The sequence below is a fragment of the Ipomoea nil genome, unplaced genomic scaffold, assembly GCF_001879475.1.
Source record: "Ipomoea nil cultivar Tokyo-kokei standard unplaced genomic scaffold, Asagao_1.1 scaffold1576, whole genome shotgun sequence".
NCBI classification, from domain to species: domain Eukaryota; kingdom Viridiplantae; phylum Streptophyta; class Magnoliopsida; order Solanales; family Convolvulaceae; genus Ipomoea; species Ipomoea nil.
In genome coordinates, this window is record NW_017618004.1 from 1,457,823 (window position 1) to 1,481,079 (window position 23,257).

Consider the following 23,257-nt stretch of genomic DNA (forward strand, 5'->3'; position numbering starts at 1 on the left):
AGTGTCATTTTCCCTTTTTAATATATTAGTCAGCATAGTGAAATTTCACAAACCTACAACCTCCCATGTGGGAGTTCAACTTGGTACCATTGGACCACAAAGTCCTTGATACTAGAGGATACTTAATTAACACACTAAATATTATCATTAGAAGTGTTTAATATCATTCCGTGTTTCGCTGAAATAGTGAGACAATCTAATTAGAGGATATGCTTATGTGACATAACTAGTGAGACAATCTAATTAGAGGATATGGTTATGTGACACATTACACACTATCATTAGCAGCACGAAATATCATTCAATGCCATGTGTGGGGCATCATATATAGATGGCATAGCAAGTAAGACAATCTAATTAGCGGATATATGTATACTTATTTGACACATTATACAGTATCATTAGCAACGTGTAATATCATCTAATGCAACGCATGGGGCATCATACCTGGCACAACAAATGAGACGATCTAATTAGAGGATACTTATCTGACACACTACACAGTATCATTAACAACACCGAATTTCATTCAATGTCATGCATGTGACACCATAGTTGGCCTAGCAAGTACGGCAATCTAATTAAAGAATACTTATCTGACACACAACAAAATATGATATCATTAGCAACGCCTAATATATATTATATCATTGAATACCACGTGTGGGGTATATAGTTATGGCATAGCAAGCGAGACATGGGGTTTAATTAGAGGATGCTTATCTGACGTTCTAAATAGTATCATTAGCCATGTTTACTATCATTCAATGCTACGTGTGAGGTATGTCATGCACAAGAGTTATATATGCTTTAATTTATGTTACATAATTTAAGTTACACGTAAGGCCGTAACTTTTATGCGCACGGTAAGAATATAAACTATATATGTACATTTCAACAGTATGATGTGACCGTTGCGTAGTACTTCGTAGTAGTTACGTAAATGTTTGACTGGCTGCAAAAGGATAATATTTTTATTTTATTAAAAAAGAAAGAAATAATTGTCTTTTTTATTTGCCAAAAAGAGAGAGTTGCCTCTCGTGCACTCAAATGCTTCCTGCTTGGCTGCTTTCGTATTCTAACTACCACAACTACTACTGTACCAATTTACTGCGAAACAAACAAAAAAAAAAAACGAAAAAGAAAAAAAAATTAAAAAAAAAAATCCCATAATGGTGTTGTTGTCCGTCTTTGAAAATTTTGTCACAAAAAGTAATCTCCAGCTAATGTGTCGCTAAGCACGTTTAATTAGACATTTGATTTGTGTAACTTGAATTTTCTAGATGCATCCAATTTTTTATTTTTTATTTTTGAATTGGTTCAATTTGATTTGAACGATACTAATTTTAGCTAGATTTCAATTTTTAACGAAGATTTATGTTGGGAAGTTAGTTTCGAATAATTGATTATTATGTTTAAATTGAATGTTAACTTTTGTAATTAGACAAGTATGCCATAGTATAATATAATAATGAGTGTTAGAGACATGATTTTATGTGTTTTATTGTTTTCCTAAAAGTATTAAACATTTGTTAGTCTAACTATCTCTATACTAAAATTTCAAAAAAAAAAAAAAGTTCTATTAAGAGTAATCTCTTATACGTTAAAGAAAGTGATTAGTTGCACTTTTCTTGTGATTTTAGACAAAAAAGAAGTTTTCAGAGACATGATTATGTCTTATAGTCTTCCTAATTAGAAGTGTTAGACAGTTGTTGAAAATTAGATTGCAATATTTTCATATTGTTAGGTTGGTTGTTGTTGTTGTTGTTTTTTTTTTAACTTTTAATTTAATAATTTAGCATAAATGAATGCACTAAGTAAACCATACTCTTATGAGATAAATTTTAGGCGAAAAATTAGCATTATTCTAAGACACTTGTTGAAAATTTCAAAAATAAGATGAATTTCTTACGTGTTAAAGAAAATGATTAAATGCACTTTCTGGTGATTTTGGACCAAAAAAATGTTTCTAAGACAGTTGTTGAAAATTAGGTTGTAATATGTTTCGATTGTTAGATCAGTTACTTGATGAGTCATGATCTATGTTAGGTTCTGCAATAAATTATATACGTCACGATATTTATGTTGTAACGAATGTTTTAAACAATTGATTATTATGTTTAAATTGAAAGTTAACTTTAATAATTAAACAAGTCATAGTATAATAATAAGTGTATGCATGAGACATGGTTTTATATGTTTTATCTTCTTTCTAAAAGTATTAGATATTTGTTGAATTTAAATATCTTTAGCATGAAATTTCAAAAAACTTAAATTGTAGTAAGAGAAATCTCTTACATGTTAAAAAAAATGATGAATTGCACTTTTTTGGTGATTTTGGACAAAAAAAAAAAAAAAAAAAAAAAAAAAAAAAGTATCAAAGACATGATTATGTATTATCGTATTCCTAAAAGTATTAGACACTTGTTGAAAATTAGGGTGTAATATGTTTCGATTGTTAGGTTGATTTTTTTGCGATTGTAAACCTGTTACACTTGTTTGTTTTTGTTTTTGTTTTTTTTTTTTAAATAATAATTTAGCTATTGTATATTTGAGGGTATGTATTAAGTAAATCGGGCTCATGCGTAGTGACTCACAAAGCACACAAGAGAGAAAAGTTACATTAGGAAGACCTTGTGTGATAAGTTCAACGAAAAGAACGTTGACAAGAATTGAAATCGTGATCTTTAGTACAAAAATCATGCTCCATCCATGTCTGTTCCACTTCTTCCGAGACAAGTGTATTTATTTTTAGGTTACACTTGTGTGAGGCCGTATCACATATCCTTATTCGTGATATGGGTCGGGTCGAATCAACATGCAAATGGCATACTTATATGCTCAAATGTAATACTAATCAGGAATAAAAAATTTGTTACTTATAATGAAAATGTAATATTTTTGCATCTTGATGATAAAATATTACTCCATATATTTTTCATCAAAAGTATTACATCTTTCATAATAAATAATATTGGCAAGTGCCCCTGACTTATAAGGAAAAATATAATATTTTAAGGAAAATGTAATACTTTTAAATCAAAATGTAAAAGTATTACATTTTTTCTTAAAAATATTACATTTACCCTTATAAGTAACATAAATTTTATTTTTAATTAGTATTACATTTGAACATATAAGTATGACATTTGTGTGTAAAAGTATTACTTATTTATATTGATTCGACCCGACTCATGATGAGACAGTCCCATACAAATTTTTACCTATATATATATATTTTTTTCTCTTAGGTTGGAATTAGCCGGCCTTCTTATGATTTACAATGAATGTTAAAAGTTTTATTTATGGTCACATGTTACCACGAGATAAATTTAGAAGAGAAATTAAAGCTAATTACACTAATCTACTTGATGACTAAATTCTACCATAAATCGAAACGGCCGGCAATTTAGGCTAATTAGACAGATCATATTATACATTATTATACAATAAATGTCGTTATATAAATTGAAATTTATAATATTATATATAATTTAATTTAATTAACTTATACTGATAAATATTAACCATTAATGAAAAATTACTCTATTTAATATAAAAATTCAGACTTTTTCTTCTCTCAAAAAGTTAAATCCCTTAGCCGTGCACTATCTTTAAAAGAGGTAGGGAGTTTAAACCCCCATCTCTATATGGAAAAACTACTCTGCCAGCACTTTGCCCCTTAATTAGAGCGGCCCAGTGCGAATGGTAATTAGTTTGAGTATGATACATGCTTAACAGTGTTTCTTACTGTCAGGGCCTGCTTAGGACGCTAACCCAATAAGTCAACATGGCATTTGGAATGATGTAAATCACAGTGACTCAATGACTTAACAGAGAGGGCCAAATGCTGATGCGTACAAAATATTTGCTAATATTGGTCTCTTCTCACAAATACTATTTACTAAATTAGTGAGTTAACCTATGCAGTTCAGACTTTTTGTATTATATCAAATATTGTAAACTTTTACGAGTATTTATATAATCGATATAATTATATTTATTTAATTATACTCGATAATAATAATAAAAAAAATGTTGAGTATGGTGAACATCTAGAAATTGAATAACAATTTCATAATAAAAAAATGTTGAGTATGGTGAACACCTAGAAATTGAATAACAATTGTATTAAAATTATTATAAGAATTGATACCCTGCGCCTGCGAGTTGCCTTTATTGAAGAGGGCGAAGAAGAAGAAGAAATTAAAAAAAAAAAAAAAAAAAAAAAAAAAAAAGGAATCAAATCCCAAGTTTGACCGGACCCAAAACATGAGAGAGACAGATTGCAGTCACCCACCCAGCCTCTCTCTAAGCTGAATCAATGTGAAGGCAACGACCCCAAAAGCCAAAAAAAGCTGTGTATTATATTCTTCTTTCTTTGTCTCTCTTGCTTTTCTTTTTGGTGTAAAACATTCATTCATTCTACTTCTAGTTTACTAATAATAATACTAAAAATTCATCCATTCTTGAGATATCTATAATCTATCTATCTAATCTAATCTTAAGCGCCTACCCAGACCCAGGAGAGATCTTATCAGAGCTCTCTCTATCTCTCTCTCTCTCTTTCTTGATGTTTCCTTGTTCGCCCACACACAAGTTGAGGAGCTTCACGAACTTCATGTGTCTGTGTCTGTGTCTGTCGGCCGACACCTCTGAAACATCTTACTGCCCCAGCTGCTCGCCGTACCGTACAGACTGAAAAACTTTAATCTCACCCCTTTGTTTCTCTCTTTACCTAGTACTAGTCTGTCCTTAATTTGTTTCCTCCAGGTAATTCTACTATCCCAAAGATCAATTCTTGATTTTTTTTTTCTTAAAAAGAAAGCATTTTTATTTTTTATACGGTGAAGATTGTTTAGCACGTCTCAAATTTGTTGTTTTTGTGTTCTGGGTTGTTGTTTTTGACAGGTTGTATTTGAGAAATTTGCTTGTAAATATCTGGAAATCGGTGGGAAGAGAGAGAAAGAGAGAGAGAGAGAGAGAGAGAGAGAGAGAAAAAGCGTGTGTTTTTGCAGGGGGTGGAATACTATGGTGTTTTGAAAGGTTGATTTTATGCAGTTGGTGAGGTTTGCTTCAAATCCCCAAGAAAATGAAGAATTTGATGGTGGGGGTGATTATAGATGTTATGGTGGTTTTGGTTCTGAGTTATTGTGGCTTTGTGGCGTCACATGAACAGGCAAAGAGGTTGTATGATTTCAAGGAATCCTCAGTTGAAAAAGACCCCAATGGGTTCTTGAGAGATTGGGGTTCATCTTCATCTTCTAGCCCCTGCAACTGGAATGGTGTGGGGTGCTCTAATGGGGTAGTCACCCAACTCATTCTTCAAAATGCTGGGATTTCTGGGTTTCTGCACATTTCTCATCTCATGCTTTTGCCTGCTCTCAGGAATGTTCACTTGAATGGCAACCATTTCTATGGGAATCTTTCCTCCCCATCTGTTGTTTCTTGCACCTTTGAGTCTCTGGATTTATCAGACAACAACTTCTCAGATTCTCTGAATTTGGAGCCTTTGTTGTTGGCCTGCAATCGCCTCGCGTTTCTGAATCTTTCCCAGAATTCGATCCCCCACGCGGACCTCAAGTTTGGTGGTTCTATGCTGCAGATTGACATCTCTAGGAACAAGGTTTCAAATTTAGACCTTGTGGATTATTCTCTGTCCAATTGCCAGAACTTGAATCTGCTTAATTTGTCTGATAATAAGTTCAGTGGCCAGCTGAGAAGAAGCTCCCTTCAATCTTGCAAGAGCCTATCCGTTCTTGATCTCTCGCGCAATAACATCTCGGGGAATCTGAATGATCTCGAGTTCGGGGCTTGCAGAAATCTCACTCTACTCGATTTGTCGTTCAACAGTCTCTCGCCTTCTGAGTTCCCACCGAGCTTGGCGAATTGCCAGAGCCTCGGGGTATTGAATATTGGGCACAATAACATGACGGGTCTTAAGGTTCCGGGGGACTTGTTAGCGAAACTGAAGAGTTTGAGGCACTTGGTCTTAGCCCATAACGAGTTCTCGGGGGAGATTCCGTGGGAGTTGGGGCAAATTTGTAGTACTCTCGAGGAGCTTGATCTTTCCGGGAACCAGTTAACCGGGGAGCTCCCATCAACGTTTACTGCCTGCTCCTCGCTTACTAGTCTCAACCTCACTCACAATCAACTCTCGGGAGGTTTCTTGACTAGTGTTGTTAGCCTTCTCGCGAATCTCAGATACCTTTCTGTGTCGTTCAATAACTTAACCGGTCCCGTGCCAATGTCGTTGAAAAACTGTTCTCGGCTTGAGGTTCTTGATCTTAGTGCAAACGGATTTACAGGGAATGTGCCTTCTTGGTTTTGCTCGAGAACACCGGTTTCGTCTCTTACGATGATAATGCTTGCAGATAATAACCTTTCGGGGACTGTTCCATCCGAGCTTGGTTTGTGTAGGAACCTTAAGAAAATTGATCTCAGCTTCAATAGTCTGAGTGGTTCAATCCCAATGGAAATATGGACTTTGCCGAATCTCTCAGACTTGGTCTTGTGGGCCAACAATCTCAATGGCGAGATCCCCGAAGGCATTTGTTCGAACGGAGGGAATCTTCAGACATTGATTCTCAACAACAATTTGATATCCGGGGCTCTTCCGAAGTCCATTTCGAAGTGCACTGATCTGGTTTGGGTTTCATTGTCGAGCAACCAGCTGAAAGGAGAGATTCCTGAGGGAATTGGTGAGCTTACGAAGCTCGCGATACTCCAGCTGGGGAACAACTCTCTTTCGGGTGCAATTCCCCGGGGGCTAGGTAAGTGCAAGAACCTCATATGGCTAGATTTGAATAGCAATAGCTTGACGGGTCCTATTCCGACCGAACTTGCTGATCAGGCTGGCCTTATTGTCCCCGGAATTGTGTCGGGAAAGCATTTTGCTTTTGTGAGAAACGAGGGCGGGACTGAGTGCAGAGGTGCAGGTGGGCTGGTTGAGTTCGAGGGAATTCGAGAAGAGAGGCTTGCGAGTTTTCCTATGATTCATTCTTGCTCGTCGATTAGGATTTACTCGGGCACGACGGTATACACATTTGCCAGCAACGGGAGCATGATTTACCTCGATTTGTCTTACAATTCCTTGTCTGGAATCATTCCTGGGAGCGTAGGCTCGATGAGTTTTCTTCAGGTCTTGAATATGGGGCACAATAATTTAACCGGGAGCATTCCTTCGAGTTTTGGAGGTCTTAAGATGGTAGGCGTGCTCGATCTCTCTCACAACAACCTTCAGGGCTCAATCCCGGGGACTTTAGGAGGGCTTACATTTCTCAACGATCTCGATGTTTCCAACAACAACCTCTCGGGGCTGATCCCGTCGGTTGGGCAGTTGACAACGTTTCCCGCTTCACGATACGAAAACAACCCGGGCCTCTGTGGGGTCCCCTTAACCCCCTGCAGCACACGGGGTGGGCACCGTTCATCGGGCTTTCACAAGCAAGGGAAGAGGGAGGCCACCACTATCGGGATGGTCCTGGGCATAACCGTCTCGTTTCTTAGTTTGTGTGCACTCCTTTTTGCCCTTTTCAGGGCGAGGAAAGGCCAGGAGAAGGAGGAACAGAGAGACAAGTACATCGAGAGCCTCCCGACGTCTGGCAGCAGTAGCTGGAAGCTCTCGAGTGTGCCCGAGCCTCTCAGCATCAACGTGGCGACCTTTGAGAAGCCTCTAAGGAAGCTCACTTTCGCGCATCTTCTCGAAGCAACAAACGGGTTCAGCGCCGATAGTTTGATTGGCTCGGGAGGCTTCGGGGACGTCTACAAGGCACACTTAAAGGATGGCACGGTCGTGGCAATCAAGAAGCTTATCCACGTAACGGGACAGGGAGACCGGGAATTCATGGCTGAAATGGAAACCATAGGGAAAATCAAACACCGAAACCTGGTACCCCTGTTGGGCTATTGCAAGGTCGGGGACGAGAGGCTTTTGGTGTACGAGTACATGAAATGGGGGAGCTTAGAGGCGGTTCTCCACGACCGACACAAAATGGGAGCCACGAAGCTCAACTGGGCAGCTAGGAAAAAGATTGCAATCGGGTCAGCGAGAGGGCTAGCGTTTCTTCACCATAGTTGTCTCCCTCATATAATCCACCGCGATATGAAGTCCAGCAACGTCCTCCTAGACGAGAACTTCGAGGCCCGGGTGTCCGATTTTGGAATGGCACGCTTAGTAAACGCGCTGGATACTCATCTGAGTGTGAGCACGCTCGCAGGGACCCCGGGCTATGTCCCCCCTGAATATTACCAGAGCTTTAGGTGCACAACGAAAGGCGATGTCTACAGCTACGGGGTCATACTTCTCGAACTCCTCTCGGGCAAGAGGCCCATAAACACGCAAGAATTCGGGGACGACAACAATCTGGTCAGCTGGGCTAAGCAACTGCACAAAGAGAAAAGAAGCCACGATATACTCGACCCCGAGCTCATTACTCATTTATCAGGCGATGCCGAGCTCTATCATTACCTCAAGATCGCGTTTGAATGCCTCGACGAGAAGCCTTTCCGGAGACCGACCATGATCCAAGTCATGGCCAAGTTTAAAGAATCAATGCAGCATGATTCGGAGAGCGATATTCTTGACGATATCTCAGTGAAAAATTCCCTCATCGACGAGTCACCAGAAAGCGAACCGTAGCCTGCCATGATTCTTGCAGGCTTTGTTTGATTGAGCAATGGATGGTACAGATTTTCTGGGAACATTTTGGCTGTTGTAAATATTAGAAGGTGATTTTGAGACAGAAGTTATAAAAATTGGTTTAGAAAAGAATATGGTCTGAGTGAATTTTCCTTTCTTACAACTTCAGAATCCTTCTTTAATGTGTTTATTCGAGTCTCATAATTTTATTTTTTTTTTTACCATTACCAATTTTTACTGTCAATAGAATTTGAATATATACATCCTTTCGGACAATGAATCTTGAATTCCCTTGTTTGTTGTACATCTCTTTGACTTCAAAACACATATATGTTTCCAAAATCAATTATGAAAAATGAGACATTGATGGTCAAAGCTTATGTGATACCATATCTTCAATTCTTATGTGATACCATATCTTCAATTATTTCTTGTTTTAATTCTATCGATTTACCTCTTGCACTTTTGTTGTTCAAAGAGCACAACTAAAGGCCTAAAGCTTTTATCTTTTCGTATTATTGTTGTTGTTGCTATTTTGCATAATTTTATGGGTGTTCCTTTAATGTCCACCTTTTTTTTTTTTTGTGCAACAGAGGGACCAAGGTCCCAATAAATTAATAAACGCGTCTAGTAGTTACGTCTTTCGCGTCACGCTCCAAAAGGACTGTGATGCCATTAGGATTGGAGGATCTTCCAAAAGATGAGTACCTCACTCGTCATGTTGCTCTATGTTAGCGAGAAAGTTCGCATACTTGTTACCTTCTCAGAGAATGTGACGGAAATTCCAATCTTGTATTTGTTCAAAGATGTGCTTGCAATCACAAATCAAAGTATTTGCTTCCAGTCTGGATCCATCCTCGTTCTTGACAATAGTTATGCTGTGCAACCGAATGTACCATGCGCATGGTGCATACGATGCAAAACGACGTCGTTTTGACTAAAAACGCGCGTCCCACTTTAAAAAAAAAAAAATTCAGGTTCGATTCTCGGCAATAGCATTATTGTGGATATATAGTTATGAATTTCTGGATATATAGTTATAAATTTGTGGATATATAGTTATGAATTTATGGATATTTAGTTCATTCATTCTGGATATTTAGTTCATTCATTGTAGATATTTACTTCATTCATTCACTGTGGATATATAGTTATGAATTTATGGATATATAGTTATGAATTTCTGGATATATAGTTATGAATTTATGGATATTTAGTTCATTCATTGTGGATTATTAGTTCATTCATTTTGTTCATTCATTGTGGATATTTAGTTCATTCATTGTGGATTTTTACTTCATTCATTCATTCATTGTGGATTTTTACTTCATTCATTCATTCATTGTGGATTTTTACTTCATTCATTCACTGTGGATATATAGTTATGAATTTCTGGATATATAATTATGAATTTCTGGATATATAAAAATGTTATTGCCGGGAATCGAACCTGATTTCTTCTTTAAGTGGGACACTCGTTTTTTTAACCAAAACGGCGCCGTTTTGCAACCGTATGCACCTTGCAAGGTGCATTCGGTTGCACAGCATAATTTGCGCGTTCTTGACCACATTGATCATAGCTTCGGAGTCCGTCTCAATAACAACTTTGTTCAAACCATGACTTTTAACAAGATTGAGACCTTCCCTCAGGTCCCAGAACTCGACTATGAAACTGCTCGTACACCCAATCTTGGTGATAAAACTCGCGACCCATAACCATTGCGATCTCTAATTAAGCCGCCTGCACTAGCCAGACCCAATCGTTATGCTGTGGAACCGTGTCCACCTTGCAAGGTGGACACGGTTCTATGTTCATAATTACTAAACTATATGTTCATAATTATAAAGTTATATATTCATAATTTTTGAACTTCATATTCATAATTATTGAACTCTATATTCACAATTACAAAACTCTATGTTCATAATTATTGAACTATATGTTCATAATTATAAAACTATATATTTATAATTTTTGAACTTCATAATCACAATTATTGAATTTCTATATTCATAATTAAAGAACTATATGTTCATAATTATGTTCACAATTCTATGTTCATACTTATAGAATTATATGTTCATATTCTTTAAACTATATATTCATAATTATGAACAGTTTTAGAATCGTGTCCACCTTACAAAGTGGACACAGTTCCACAGCATAATTTGCCAGCTAGACCAGAGTTGGTTTTGTGCGCCCCATCAGTGTTAATGCCCACCTTTTTATGTTTAAGGCTTTTTAATTTTATTTTTTAATTAAATCAAGTTTTAACTCTAATTAACACAATCAGCTAACAGCTATCAGCTAACAGTCACTTTACCAAATATGGCCATAATCAAATGTGTAAATCTGTTGACAATTAATGAATATAAAAAATTTGTAAGTGATAATTTAAGTAATATATAATTTGATATAATTAACATTATTTTAAGGTTGTTGAAACAAAAATAAACAAAAATGCCCTTTCAGACAGTAAAATAAATAATAAGGCAAAAATTCGTGTGATCCGTGAGACGGGTCGAGTTGAGATTAAATGTAATACTTAAACTAGTAAATATAATACTAAATTAGGAATAAAATGATTCTTATTTATATAAAAAAAATGTAATATTTTTAAAGAAAAAATGTAATACTTTCGCATTTTGGTGTAAAATTATTACATTTTCATCAAAAATATTACCTTTTTTATTTTTCTTTATAAGTGCAACATTACTTATAAGAGAAAATATAATACTTTTGATAAAAAAATAATACTTTAACATCAAAATATAAAAATTAAATTTGTCATCAAAAGTATTACGTTCTCCCTTATAAGTAACAAACATTCTATTCTTGATTTAGTATTACATTTGCATATTGACCCGACCCGTCTCACAGATAAGGATCCGTGAGGCGGTCTCACGCAAGTGTGACCCAAATAATAATGGTCAAATTAGTTACTCAATTGTAGAGATGACAATTTCTCTCTAATCCCCGCTTCAAAGGGGCCAGGACAAGGATATAAACATATTTCTCTCCTCTCCATCCCGGGTGGGTGTGTGTGTGATTCAATGAATTCATGAAGAATTGAAGACTTAAGCATTAGACTAAATTTACTAAGATTATGCGGTCTAATGGTACTCGGGTTGGACTTCCATTTGGAAGATTGTGAGTTTGAGCCTCAGTAAAGGCGTTATTGGCTCTTTGTGTTTTAGTAAGTTGAGAAAGTATATGGACATATAATACATTGTAATAGACTAAATTTGAATTTGGTAATTCGGATTATGAATTTAATAATTAAAATGTATACTAAATTACTAGTTTTACTATAAGATTGATCGGACGTGGAGATTTCACACTCTCAAAAATTCCACAAAGAAACATGGATGAAAATTTTCTTCTATTCCCTTACGGGAAGGGAGAGCTATGCGGGGAAATATACTTCTTGTCTTATTGTCATCCCTACTTAATTGTCGGGATACATCAATATACGTAATATGTAATTATTCACTAAGGTGACTATATTTGATCTTTCAAGTTACTTTAACCCTTAGTTTCGTCTTAATATTTATACATGTTTTAACCATGGCAATAAAAAATGAATTGAAGATTCCCAAAAAAAAATAATAATAATAAAATAAAATAAAAATTGAAGCATCATTATAGTTTTGAACATGTGGAATATATGCGTGACTGTACGTATAACACAAAAATTATCACACAAAATACTTAAATGATCACCTTTATATATAATTATTAAGAGTGGTCAGAATCTCTCATATTAGGAGAGAAGGTAATCAATGTGCGGACTGGCTAGCAAACTTTGGACAGAATATTGGTTGGGGGACCATCGTCCTGGACTCACCTCCAATGGAGTTGAACACCATGCTTGAAGCTGACGCCAGTAATAGGTCGGTTCTAAGAATAAGCTAACGTCCTTTGAGGACTCCAAATGCACCCAAAAAAAAATATAATTATTAAGAGAGTAATGCCATTTGATTTGGTAACTACAAAATTTTAAATTCAACTCTATATTACTATCGACATTCTTGGTTTGAACCGATCAATTATGAGCAACTTAGACTGGATTACTTCTTTGTACGCATATATTCAAATAATGGTTACAGACTATTTTCTCAACCTACTGAAGTACAAAGAGACAATAGCACCTCCACTGAGGCTCGAATTTACAATCTCCCATTTTGGGAATTCAACCCGGGTGCCATATGTGTACAAGGTGCTTAATTCGCTCATAGTTTTTGTTTATTTTAATCATAATAACAATGCAATTAACCAATTAAAAGAGACGAAGTAATTAGGAAGTTGCCAAAAATCAGCATCATATGACTCCGTCAATCATGGTAATTATGATTAAGATTTTGATTAGATTTTGATGTTGTGTGTAATGTGTTTGGTCTCTAAATCTTAAAACTTTTGGGTCATTTTCATGTCGGTTCCTATTCAGCCATGTTATGTCATTATTGGTGGATCGGAAGCTATTGCTTTCTTTAATTTAGTCTTGATTAGGACTTAGAATGTGATTTATTCATGCCTAATTGCTTCCTTCCTTAGCTTGATAGAGAATCCAGTTTTAATCCACACGGACTTAGTTCATTAGTTTAGTAAGTAATATTTGAAAAAAGACACCAAAATTTAAATTTTGATAGCGACAATGTTAGGATTATATTTAAAGTGGACATATTCTTTATATACCCACATGCTTTGTCGAATCAGAGTGTGAACCCTTAAGATTGGGAATTCAACTTCTTGAAAAAGAGGAGAAGAAGAGAACCCAGTTTTAATTTATAAACACAACTTTTTTTTTATTTTTTATTTTAATAATTCCTACGACACCTCATCTCGCTGTATTTTCCAAAGTCAAATTTCCTTTGAAATTGTTGTAATTTTAAAATATATTTTTTAAATAAAGTGATAGATATAATTACACCTAACCATGCATTGCTTTCTTAAGATAAATGCAGTGAATATTCATTTCAAACTCATAATAATCAAACGGTATTGACTCAAGGTGATATATTCTTAAATTTAGAAACATTCACCATTAATATACAAGATATAAATTCTAGTACAACGAGTGGAAACAAATTAAAGTAACAACTCCTGTACATTTGTCTTTGTTGTTGGGTCCCATCCAATTTTTATATTGAAATAATAATTCTGCCAAAAATTTCAAAGTTTTGCATCAAAGTTCTCCTCCCCCTAGCTTAGCTGGTGGACCAGGTCTGCCCCCTCCAAGTTCCCTTCTTTATGTGTGATTTTATAGATGATGATCATTAACTAATTGACCCTAATTATTGACTATACTGCTTAGCAATCAAGTAAACTTTGTCTTTTAGATATTATAGAGATCTGATTTGATATATAAAAACCACCCTACCTAAGCTATTCACGGTATTTTAAAAAAAGAGACTATTATTATTATTTTGGGACTTTGATTTATTTTTCTAAAAATAATCTACTTTTAATTTCCTTTTAAGAAAAATATATTATATTTTTAGTCTTAAATTATCAAATTAAAATACTCTTCATTACAATAAGATGAAGTTCATGTTAAAAAAAAAAAAAAAAAAGATGAAATTCAACAAAATTATTTTCCAATTTTAGTTTCTGACTTCATAACCCAAAAAAAAAAAAAAAAAAAAAGGTTTCAATCTACATTGAAGGTAGAAACCTAAATATAATTGGATGAAACAAAAAATCTAAGCTAGAAAACCTAACAAATAAATAAATAAATAAATCTTAGATTTGAAGATGAAATGAAAAAAAATGAAATAGTCATTAATTAAATAATTAAATAGTCATTATTTAAAATAATAAATAGCCCTCCCTAATTTTGCCCAGTACTTTGGAGCAATTAATATAATTAAATAGTCAATTGAGATTAGCCTAAGTATGGTACGGGACTTAAAGGTGCCTCATACAGTTAGGACACCAGGACATGCTCAGGATATCTTATGGTCTGACAGAAAAAAAAAAAAAAAAAAAAAAAAAAAAAAAAAAAGTCAATTACTTGATTGGGCTTTCTGATTTAGAGCTATGGACATATACTTTCTTAAACAAAATTGGGCTAAGTAAGCTCTTGAAAGATTGGGCCACATCATAAAAGAATCACAAAGTCTCGAATGGTAGTGGAATAATGCTGGAAATCCACAAGTATTTATTTGCCTTTTGACCATTTTTTTTTCCAACTTTATTCACTTTTTCTTGGAGAATTAACATCTTCAACACTTTATTACTTTTGTTAAAGATTGGGGGAGAAAATGTGATAGGTTCTTGAAGAAGTATTACTTCACTGCAATCATGTATTTACAATTGGGGTTTTTTAGGACTGGATCCACTATAAACAAAGTAAGAATATATAGAATGAAAGTGGGAAAATAATAATTTTATTAGTCGGGGCGCTAGGCCTAAAAGAATATATATAATACTCGAGATATCGGCTCAATCTAGCTGTCCAAAGAATAAATAAATAATAAATACTATAGCCCAAGTAGAAGACTAGAAATAATATTGTAGTCATGGGGAATCGAATCATTGTGTTGTTATAGGAACTAAGGACGAAAAGTCACTGGACAAGGAGGGATGTAAGGTTAATATTCCATGATGTCTAAAGATGAGACGACATACATTCGCTTGACAAATGTACGACCTTGGTTTTCATTCTACCTATATCATACATGTGCCCCTACTACTACTTCGCTGCCAACACACTTCACAGGCCGTTCCATTAAAAATAGGATCCCCGTCTATTTATAGAGGCATTCCATTAAAAATAGGAGCTCCGTCTATTTATAGAGCCAAGAAACGTAATCCCAAAATTTTTTTGGAAGATAATGATAAAATATAGAAGATCTCTATAACTGAGGTAATTGAGTCCAAATCTATTTGGACTTTAAGTTATTGTATTCTATAACAAAAATAAAAATATAATAAACAAATTTATCCAAATATAATGCATAAAAATTCAACAAAGAAAAAATACAATTAAAAATTTAATTTAAAAGTGACATTTTTTATGCATATTTATATACGAAATTAGCCACCAAAATTTGAATTTCAATTCTTTCTAAAATTTTATTTTTCTTATTATAAGGGAAGGGGAATACCCACATATACAAGCTACTACATCAAATGTCACCATAATCACCTCCACCGAAACTCAAACCCACCACCTCCTACATAGCGAAATAACTTGGTACCATCCAGTGGACCACAAGGTCCTTGGTTCTAAAATTTGAATGTCAATTTTTCCTAAAATTTTATTTTTAGTTATAATTAAGACTAAGAATTCTAAAAACATAAGAGTTAATTACCAAAATGGTCCCTTGACTATAGCGAAATTACCAATTTGGTCCTTGATTATTTTTTTTAACCAATTAAGTCGCTCAACTTTAAAAATTTTAACCAATTTGGTCCTCCGTTAGTTTGACCGTTAGTAAACCGTTAACTTGGGACCAAATTGGTAATTTTGCTATAGTCAAGGGACCATTTTGATAATTAACTTTAGGGGTGGGCAATTCGGTTTAGTTTTCTCAAATCGAACCGTACCGAACCAAACCGAGCTAGTTTGGTTTGGTAATATACCGAACAACCGAACGGTATTGGATTCTTGTATACCGAACGGTTCGATAAAAAACCGATCCGAATTGTTCGGTAAAAAATTGAACTGAACCGAATACCGTTTGATTTTTTTTAAATAATAATAATAATAAATAAATAAAAAGTAAATCCAAGTCCCTTGCTGCTTGCTCTGCAGTTCAACTCATATTATCACGGATATCTCTCGTAAATATTTTATTTGATTTCTTTATGGTTTGTTATCAAAAGTTCTATACTATGTGTTATGTGTTTACATAGTCCATATCCAAAGTTTAATATATAACAAAATAGCAATTCAAAGTTTAAACAGTATTTGGTTCGGTTCGGTTTTTATCGAACAATTCAGTTCGGTTCGAATTTTAACCGAACTGTTCAGTATACAAGAATCTATTATCGTTCGGTTGTTCGGTATATTACCGAATCTAACTAGTTTGGTACGGTTCGGTTCGAGAAAACTGAACCGAATTGCCCACCCTTAAAGTTAATTACCAAAATGGTCTCTTGACTATAGTGAATTACCAATTTGGTCCCAAGTTAACGGTTGACTAACGGTCAAACTAACGGATGATCAAATTGGTTAAAATTTTTAAAGTTGAGGGACTTAATTGGTTAAAAAAATAGTCAAGGACCAAATTAGTAATTTCGCTATAGTCAAGGGACCATTTTGATAATTAACTCAAAACATAATTATCAAATATAAAAATAACTTTACATATAAAATATATTTTTTTTAAAACTAGGCCTCCAAAATTTGGAGACTCTGTGTCGTCGCCTTGACCGCAAGATTTATTTTTTATTTTAAAAAATGTTACATTATTTTTAAAATTTGATTCTAATTCTTATTTTTATACCAAATAACAAAACTATTTATACTAGAATCTATTTAAATTAATTACTAAATATTTTAGTGAAATACGTATTCAGATTCCTATATTTGAAACAAACGCTCACTAGTAATGACTACTACATAGTACGTATATTAAAAGAAGTGAACGACTATTGTGCCTAATCTTTTAAGTTGAAATGACAAAGTGGAAAAAATAATGCTGAATGAAGGGTTGCAGTTTCCAAAAAATAAACACAAAAAATATAAAAGAAACTTATTCTTTTGAGGAAAGTTTTTATGGTGCTGTTGAATTGTATGTACAAATGAAAACTTTATACTTAAAAGATATTGTAAATTCATTTATTATTTCCAATAAGATTGAATTCTCAACTCCAATAACTCTTTACCCCTAGTCCAATAAAATATCTGAGAGAATGTAAATTTATTTATTGTTTTTAAACTTCATTCATGTGACTAACTGAGTTGCCTACGTGGGCTATAATTCATTTATTATTTTCATGATAAAGTGATATGTATAATTAAATGTTTAAATACAATTCTTGTTTTCTTTTAAAGTATGGTACATTACAAATTCTAATTGGTAATATAGTGTAATTAAGGTCTAAAAGGTAACAATGTGACATTTGTAGTCATGTATGGGTGATAAGTTGAATTTAGTGACATATAAAAAATTTGGTTATCTAAAATTCGAATAACAATTTCATCATTCAATGATTTGAATCAAATAACGATATGAATAGGTTTGATTTAGGTCAAATGATTTTTATTTATTTATCAATTCTTGAAAAAGATGTTAAAATTTTATTTATTCATGTTTTAAAAACTTTTTATATTTATTTCATTTCGTGGGATTTAATATTTTTGTATTGGGGGACTTCCAAGGTTAACTAGTGTGTCGATTTAGCAAAGACATGTTCTTATGGAAGTGCCTTATTTGTGGGTACTAGTTAAAATGTTTAGTTTAATTAAATAGCACTTCATGTATCTTAGTAAAGCAATCTTATTTATTTTCAAACTCATTTCAATTAGTTCTATCAATGACAATTACACTAATAATCTTTCAAGAATTTAAAGACTATAGGTGTATTTTAAAAAAGTAAACATTTTTATGGGCTTGACAAATACAGTGAGCTTGAGTTCTCTATATAATTTGTATTATATTATACAAATTATTATTTAATTATGGCAAGGCATATCAAATTAATTAAAAACGTAACTAAGAAGAAAACCACGACAACTCCGTGAAGAATGAAGAATCCTTCTAAAAACACCAAGACAACGATGAGAAAATATTCAATATTCCTTAATTATCATCATGTATCATATTCTCATCTTACATGGTGCCAATATTTTATAACGATAGAAATAGTTAAACCTTGTGTGATCGCACATATTATACAGTACAAATCATGTAAAATATATACGACGATCGCACATATTAATATGAATAGCATTCATATTCTCTCAAAATTCATTCCGTGAACCAAACGTGTTGTAAGTAAAATAATGCAATAAGTGTAGTATAATTTTTTGATAGATCAGGTAGAAAAGAACAAGATTAATACCTATTTAACTTAAGCTAAGCCATGCACTTCCACCCACAAAAGGATCGAAGTTAGTACATTAATTATTATCAAATCATAAGAAATGTGTACTAATTAGTGGAGGAAGTATAACCACTTCAAAATCATGGGTTCTTCTTTTGCTTTCTTCTTTACACATTTGCTTCTATGTATGTTAATTGTTAAGGTTAATAAGTTAAAGTTCTAACCATGAACACAGTTATTAATTAAACTACTTAACACAATAGACATGTTTAATTAGTTAATAGGTTTTGGGTTCACGCGATACTATATTTAAACCCATTAATATGTTTTTTTTTTAATAAATAAAACTTTGTTTTTTTTTTTTTAAGAATCTACAACTAAATATAACAAAATAGTAAAAATATTCATAAAATGATAAAATAATATTAAAAAAAAAAACATAACTAATACTAATATTAACATGTTCATAATAGGTTAATTAAGCAATTGATCGATTACAACACAAAATCTAATGAGTTCCTAGTGGGTCAACCTGCTCATGACCTAGAACACGCTAAGACTAAACACTTTACCTATTATTTTTGTATATGATTTCATGTCATGTTGAAAATTGCCATGTGTATCTATCATTAGGCGAACTAATGTAAAAATACAATTTAATCCCTCATGATAGAGGAATTATATTGCACCAAATTCTCCCGTCCTCATGTACTTGAGTGTATTAATATGTAATTTTCACTTTTCACATAGTCTAAAAGCAATACTAGCACATTAAGAAACTAAGGAATGCAATTTTAATTTATCATAAACACAAGTTAATCTTATAAGTTGTGAAAAATAACACTAAAGTAATTAGTATCGTGAATACTTGATATCTGATTAACACACTTGCAACAATTCTTGCTCTCATGTTCACTCAATCATCCTCCTTGAATTATTTTTTAGTCTCAGGATGCACCTAGAAAATGTCTCTTGGGATATAAAAATCATTCAATTAGTTTCACTTTCATTTTATCGCCAATTCAAATTTCACTTCTTTACTAACAGAAGATTATGAGTATACTTTTTGATATTCAAAAGACATTAGCAGGTCATTTTGATAGTTAAGAATTATATGTGATATTGCTACAATGCTCGAGAAATCATAATGAGTACTAACTCTAAATTAAATTGACTCAAGTTAAATTTCATGGCATCAAATCAAATATATGAAAAAAATAATACTAAAATAATACTACTACTATACATACTTGGTACAAAAATAATCACATTGAACTACTACTATACAACGTATGATACCTGAATCATCGAGAGTTACGTTGTGGCGAATGGTAGACGTATGTAGAATATATATATGGTAGGGTAGTCCAGGAGGAAGATGCATGATATGTTAGTTATGTACGACTCCAATGATTGAAGTGTCATACTTTTGAAGTGCACAATAATTATTCAACTAGACCCGGTTCGCCAGTTCAATCTGTGTATGTTCCCCTGCCCGGTTCGACCTCTGACAACACATACAACAGCTGCACAAAGACAAGGACTAGGTCTCCCAACACCTTTTGACTAAATCTGTCACAGAGGAATGTAAAGTATATTAAATGGGTAAACTAATCTACTTGAGGAAACCCATCAAATGCTAGCTAGTACACCCTATTAGGTATATATATATATATATATATATATATATATATAGGGAAGGTTCTGCGGATATATTAAAATGACGCACCTTAAGTACACAAATCACACACCTTAAGCACACAAACAAAGCACCTTAAGAACATAAATCACGCACTTTAAGTACACAAATCACGCACCTTAAAGCACACAACAAAGCACCTTAAGAACACGAACTACGTACCTTAAGCACACAAACAAAGCACCTTAAGAACAAAAACCATGCACTTTAAGTACACAAACCACGCCCTTAGAGCACACAATACAAAGCACCTTAAGAACACAAATCACACACCTAAGGTCTGGGGCGGAGCCAGAATTTGTTGGTGCGGGGAGCCAATTGCAATCACAATTTAAGAGAGAATAATAAAACATATTAATATTTATTTAACATATTTCAAAATACATCATTATATTATAAATCTACTAAAATTTGGAATGTCTTTCAGAATTCAATGGCTCAATACTTGTAAATGAATTTACTTGAGATGTTGAATTTTCATAATTCTTTCTTTTAAAGAAAATATCAATTCTTTGTGTCTTTTTCATTTCAACTCAAACTTCTGATGTTCATAGTGTTAATTTTTTTGACAAATCAATTGAATTAACTAAAACTGAAAAGAAATTTAAAGATTTTGATACCAAAATGACAATTTATTATTATAATAAACACAATTGTAATGTATTTCATTTGCAAATTTAAAAAGATAAAGATTAAAGCAGTAGAAATTTAAAGATTTAAAGTAGAAAAATCGTGCACTTTAAGTTTCAACAACTACTTACATTAAGCACAAAACTCACGCACCTTAAGCACAAAAATCATGCACCTTAAGAAGGAAAACCACACACTTTAAATTTGACCTAGATGCAAAAATTGCCAAATTGCCTCCACATTTTTTTTAAAAAAAATTTAGTAATCATGGACGTTGATTTAAATAAGATCAATGGCTCAAATTTAATAGAAGAGAAAATTTCAATTTTGGTCCACTGACTATTGTACTTATGTTAATTGCAACACTTGACTATCAAAAATGTAAATTTAGTACCTTGACTATGCAATTTTTATCAATTTTGGTCACGCCGGCCAAATTACAGGCCAAATGTGACCGGAAAATTTTCAAGTCAACAATTAAACTTAAATGAGAGGGCAAAATTGACATTTCATGTTCACTCCAATTTGGGAAAACTATACTTGACCAAAGTCACACCTCTCCCGTCGTGAGCCACCCAACCTTCTACGAATTCTGAAAATGGTCGATCTGTTTAATGATGGGAGTGGCCATGGTCTTAACACTGGTGAGGTTACCGAACCCGGAGCCCGAGGAAGCGAACCAGACGCCGATGAGGAGCTCGTCTTTGGGCAATTCGGGGTTGAGAAACGGGGGAACGGTGGCATTAATCCCGAGGTCGGTGATATATACAATTTTTGTACTTTATTTTATAACGTTTAATGTAATAATTGTTATAATTTAGTAATGTTTTTTATAATATTTTATTCAATAATTGTTATAATTTAATAATGCTTTTCTTTTGAATATTTACGCTTTTTATCTAATATTTATAAGTAGTAATAATATTACTTATATTAAGTACTTATAATAATAAAATAATAATAATAATAATAATAATAATAATAATAATAGTATTTTAGTTATACTTGGCCAGTATGGAGTTTTAATAATTGTAGAATTTTATTGGGTTTTACTTTATATTATTAAAGTAAAAAAATAATTATTCTGATAATTCCTCGGTCTAAGCTTTTGTGAGGTAAACTTAAGCTCCAAACCAGTCAACAATCACTAGGAACGGAAAAGGAGATCGCAACTTCTTCGGCCATTGACGAGCGAACCAGTCTTCAACAATTTTAGCGAGTAGCAGGGAGGAGCAGTATAAAAGTGGCCGATGTGCAGAGGAAGCATCATCAGTTTTTGCCCCGGACCAATTCCGGTGGCGACATTGGAGAATTCCGTTCGGCGGCTTCGTTCTCTTCTACGTGGTTGTTGGCAGCTCCCGGTCGGTGACTTCCTAATTCCAGCAGCTCTCAATCTCCCTGGTTTTACTTTTCTTTTCTTCAAATTGCAGTGCTCTTATTTATTCTTCAATTCCCAATTTGTAAAGTGAATTGCGTTTATGTACTGGTTAATTGCTAAGCTTCATTTATTTTGATTCATTTAATCCAATTTTAAGCCTTATTTCATTTGATTCATTAAATTTGCTTTTAATTGCTAAGTTTTATTTTAGTTGTTATTTTATTTTAAGGATTGATAATATTGGACTTAAATACAGAATTAGTAATGGTTTCTGATTCTTATTCCTAGGCTTTATCTTTATTGCTATTTGATCTCCTGGTTCCTAGCGATTCATTTAATTATCTTCCTGAATTTTAATTTAATTAATTTTGCATTTAATTTGATCATTATTTTAACACTTTAAAATTGTTAAGTTAATTTAATTTTAAGCTATTAAATTGCATTGTACAACTCCCTGAGGGATCGACCCTTGCTAAAGTACACTATCTTCACAATGATTCGTGCACTTGCGAGGACTTAATAAAAATTGTCCAACAGTCGGAAGCCAAGAAACAGAGAGGATTTCGCCGTTGGGGAAATGGGCGGGGAAAGAGTGGTCGTAGGGGTCGTGGTTGGCTTGAATAGGAGTGATTAGGAAGATTGTTTCGTCAACCATTGCTTCATTCATCAAAATTCTCAATATGTGTAAACCTAATTTGCTTTCATAATTTTTTATTTTTTTTGGTGAAAATTTGCTTTCATAATTTGAATAGGTGTGAAACACCCAACTGCCACTAAAAGGAAAAAAAAATTAAAAAAGAAAAAAACAAATTAAGACGATAAGAAGGAAATGTGATGCCAAATTGAGTTAACAAATCGACGTTTCCTACTTATCTCCCCCCTCATTTCCAGTCAGCACTTCAATCTTCCCCA

At 33.4% G+C, this 23,257-nt stretch overlaps 1 protein-coding gene across 1 annotated transcript; it reads left to right on the forward strand.

Moving 5' to 3' along the window:
- Positions 1–4,313: 4,313 nt before the first annotated feature.
- LOC109190609 (receptor-like protein kinase BRI1-like 3) lies at positions 4,314–8,854 on the forward strand. Its single transcript, XM_019341131.1, has 2 exons — positions 4,314–4,773; positions 4,912–8,854. Exon 2 carries the CDS (start codon positions 5,093–5,095, stop codon positions 8,639–8,641), a length of 3,549 nt encoding a protein of 1,182 aa, XP_019196676.1. The 5' UTR covers positions 4,314–4,773; positions 4,912–5,092; the 3' UTR covers positions 8,642–8,854.
- The last annotated feature ends 14,403 nt before the right edge of the window (positions 8,855–23,257 follow it).

What these genes read in the sequence shown, in the direction of transcription:
- LOC109190609 (XM_019341131.1), top strand. Translation starts at nt 5,093, where the DNA reads ATGAAGAATTTGATGGTGGGGGTGATTATAGATGTTATGGTGGTTTTG.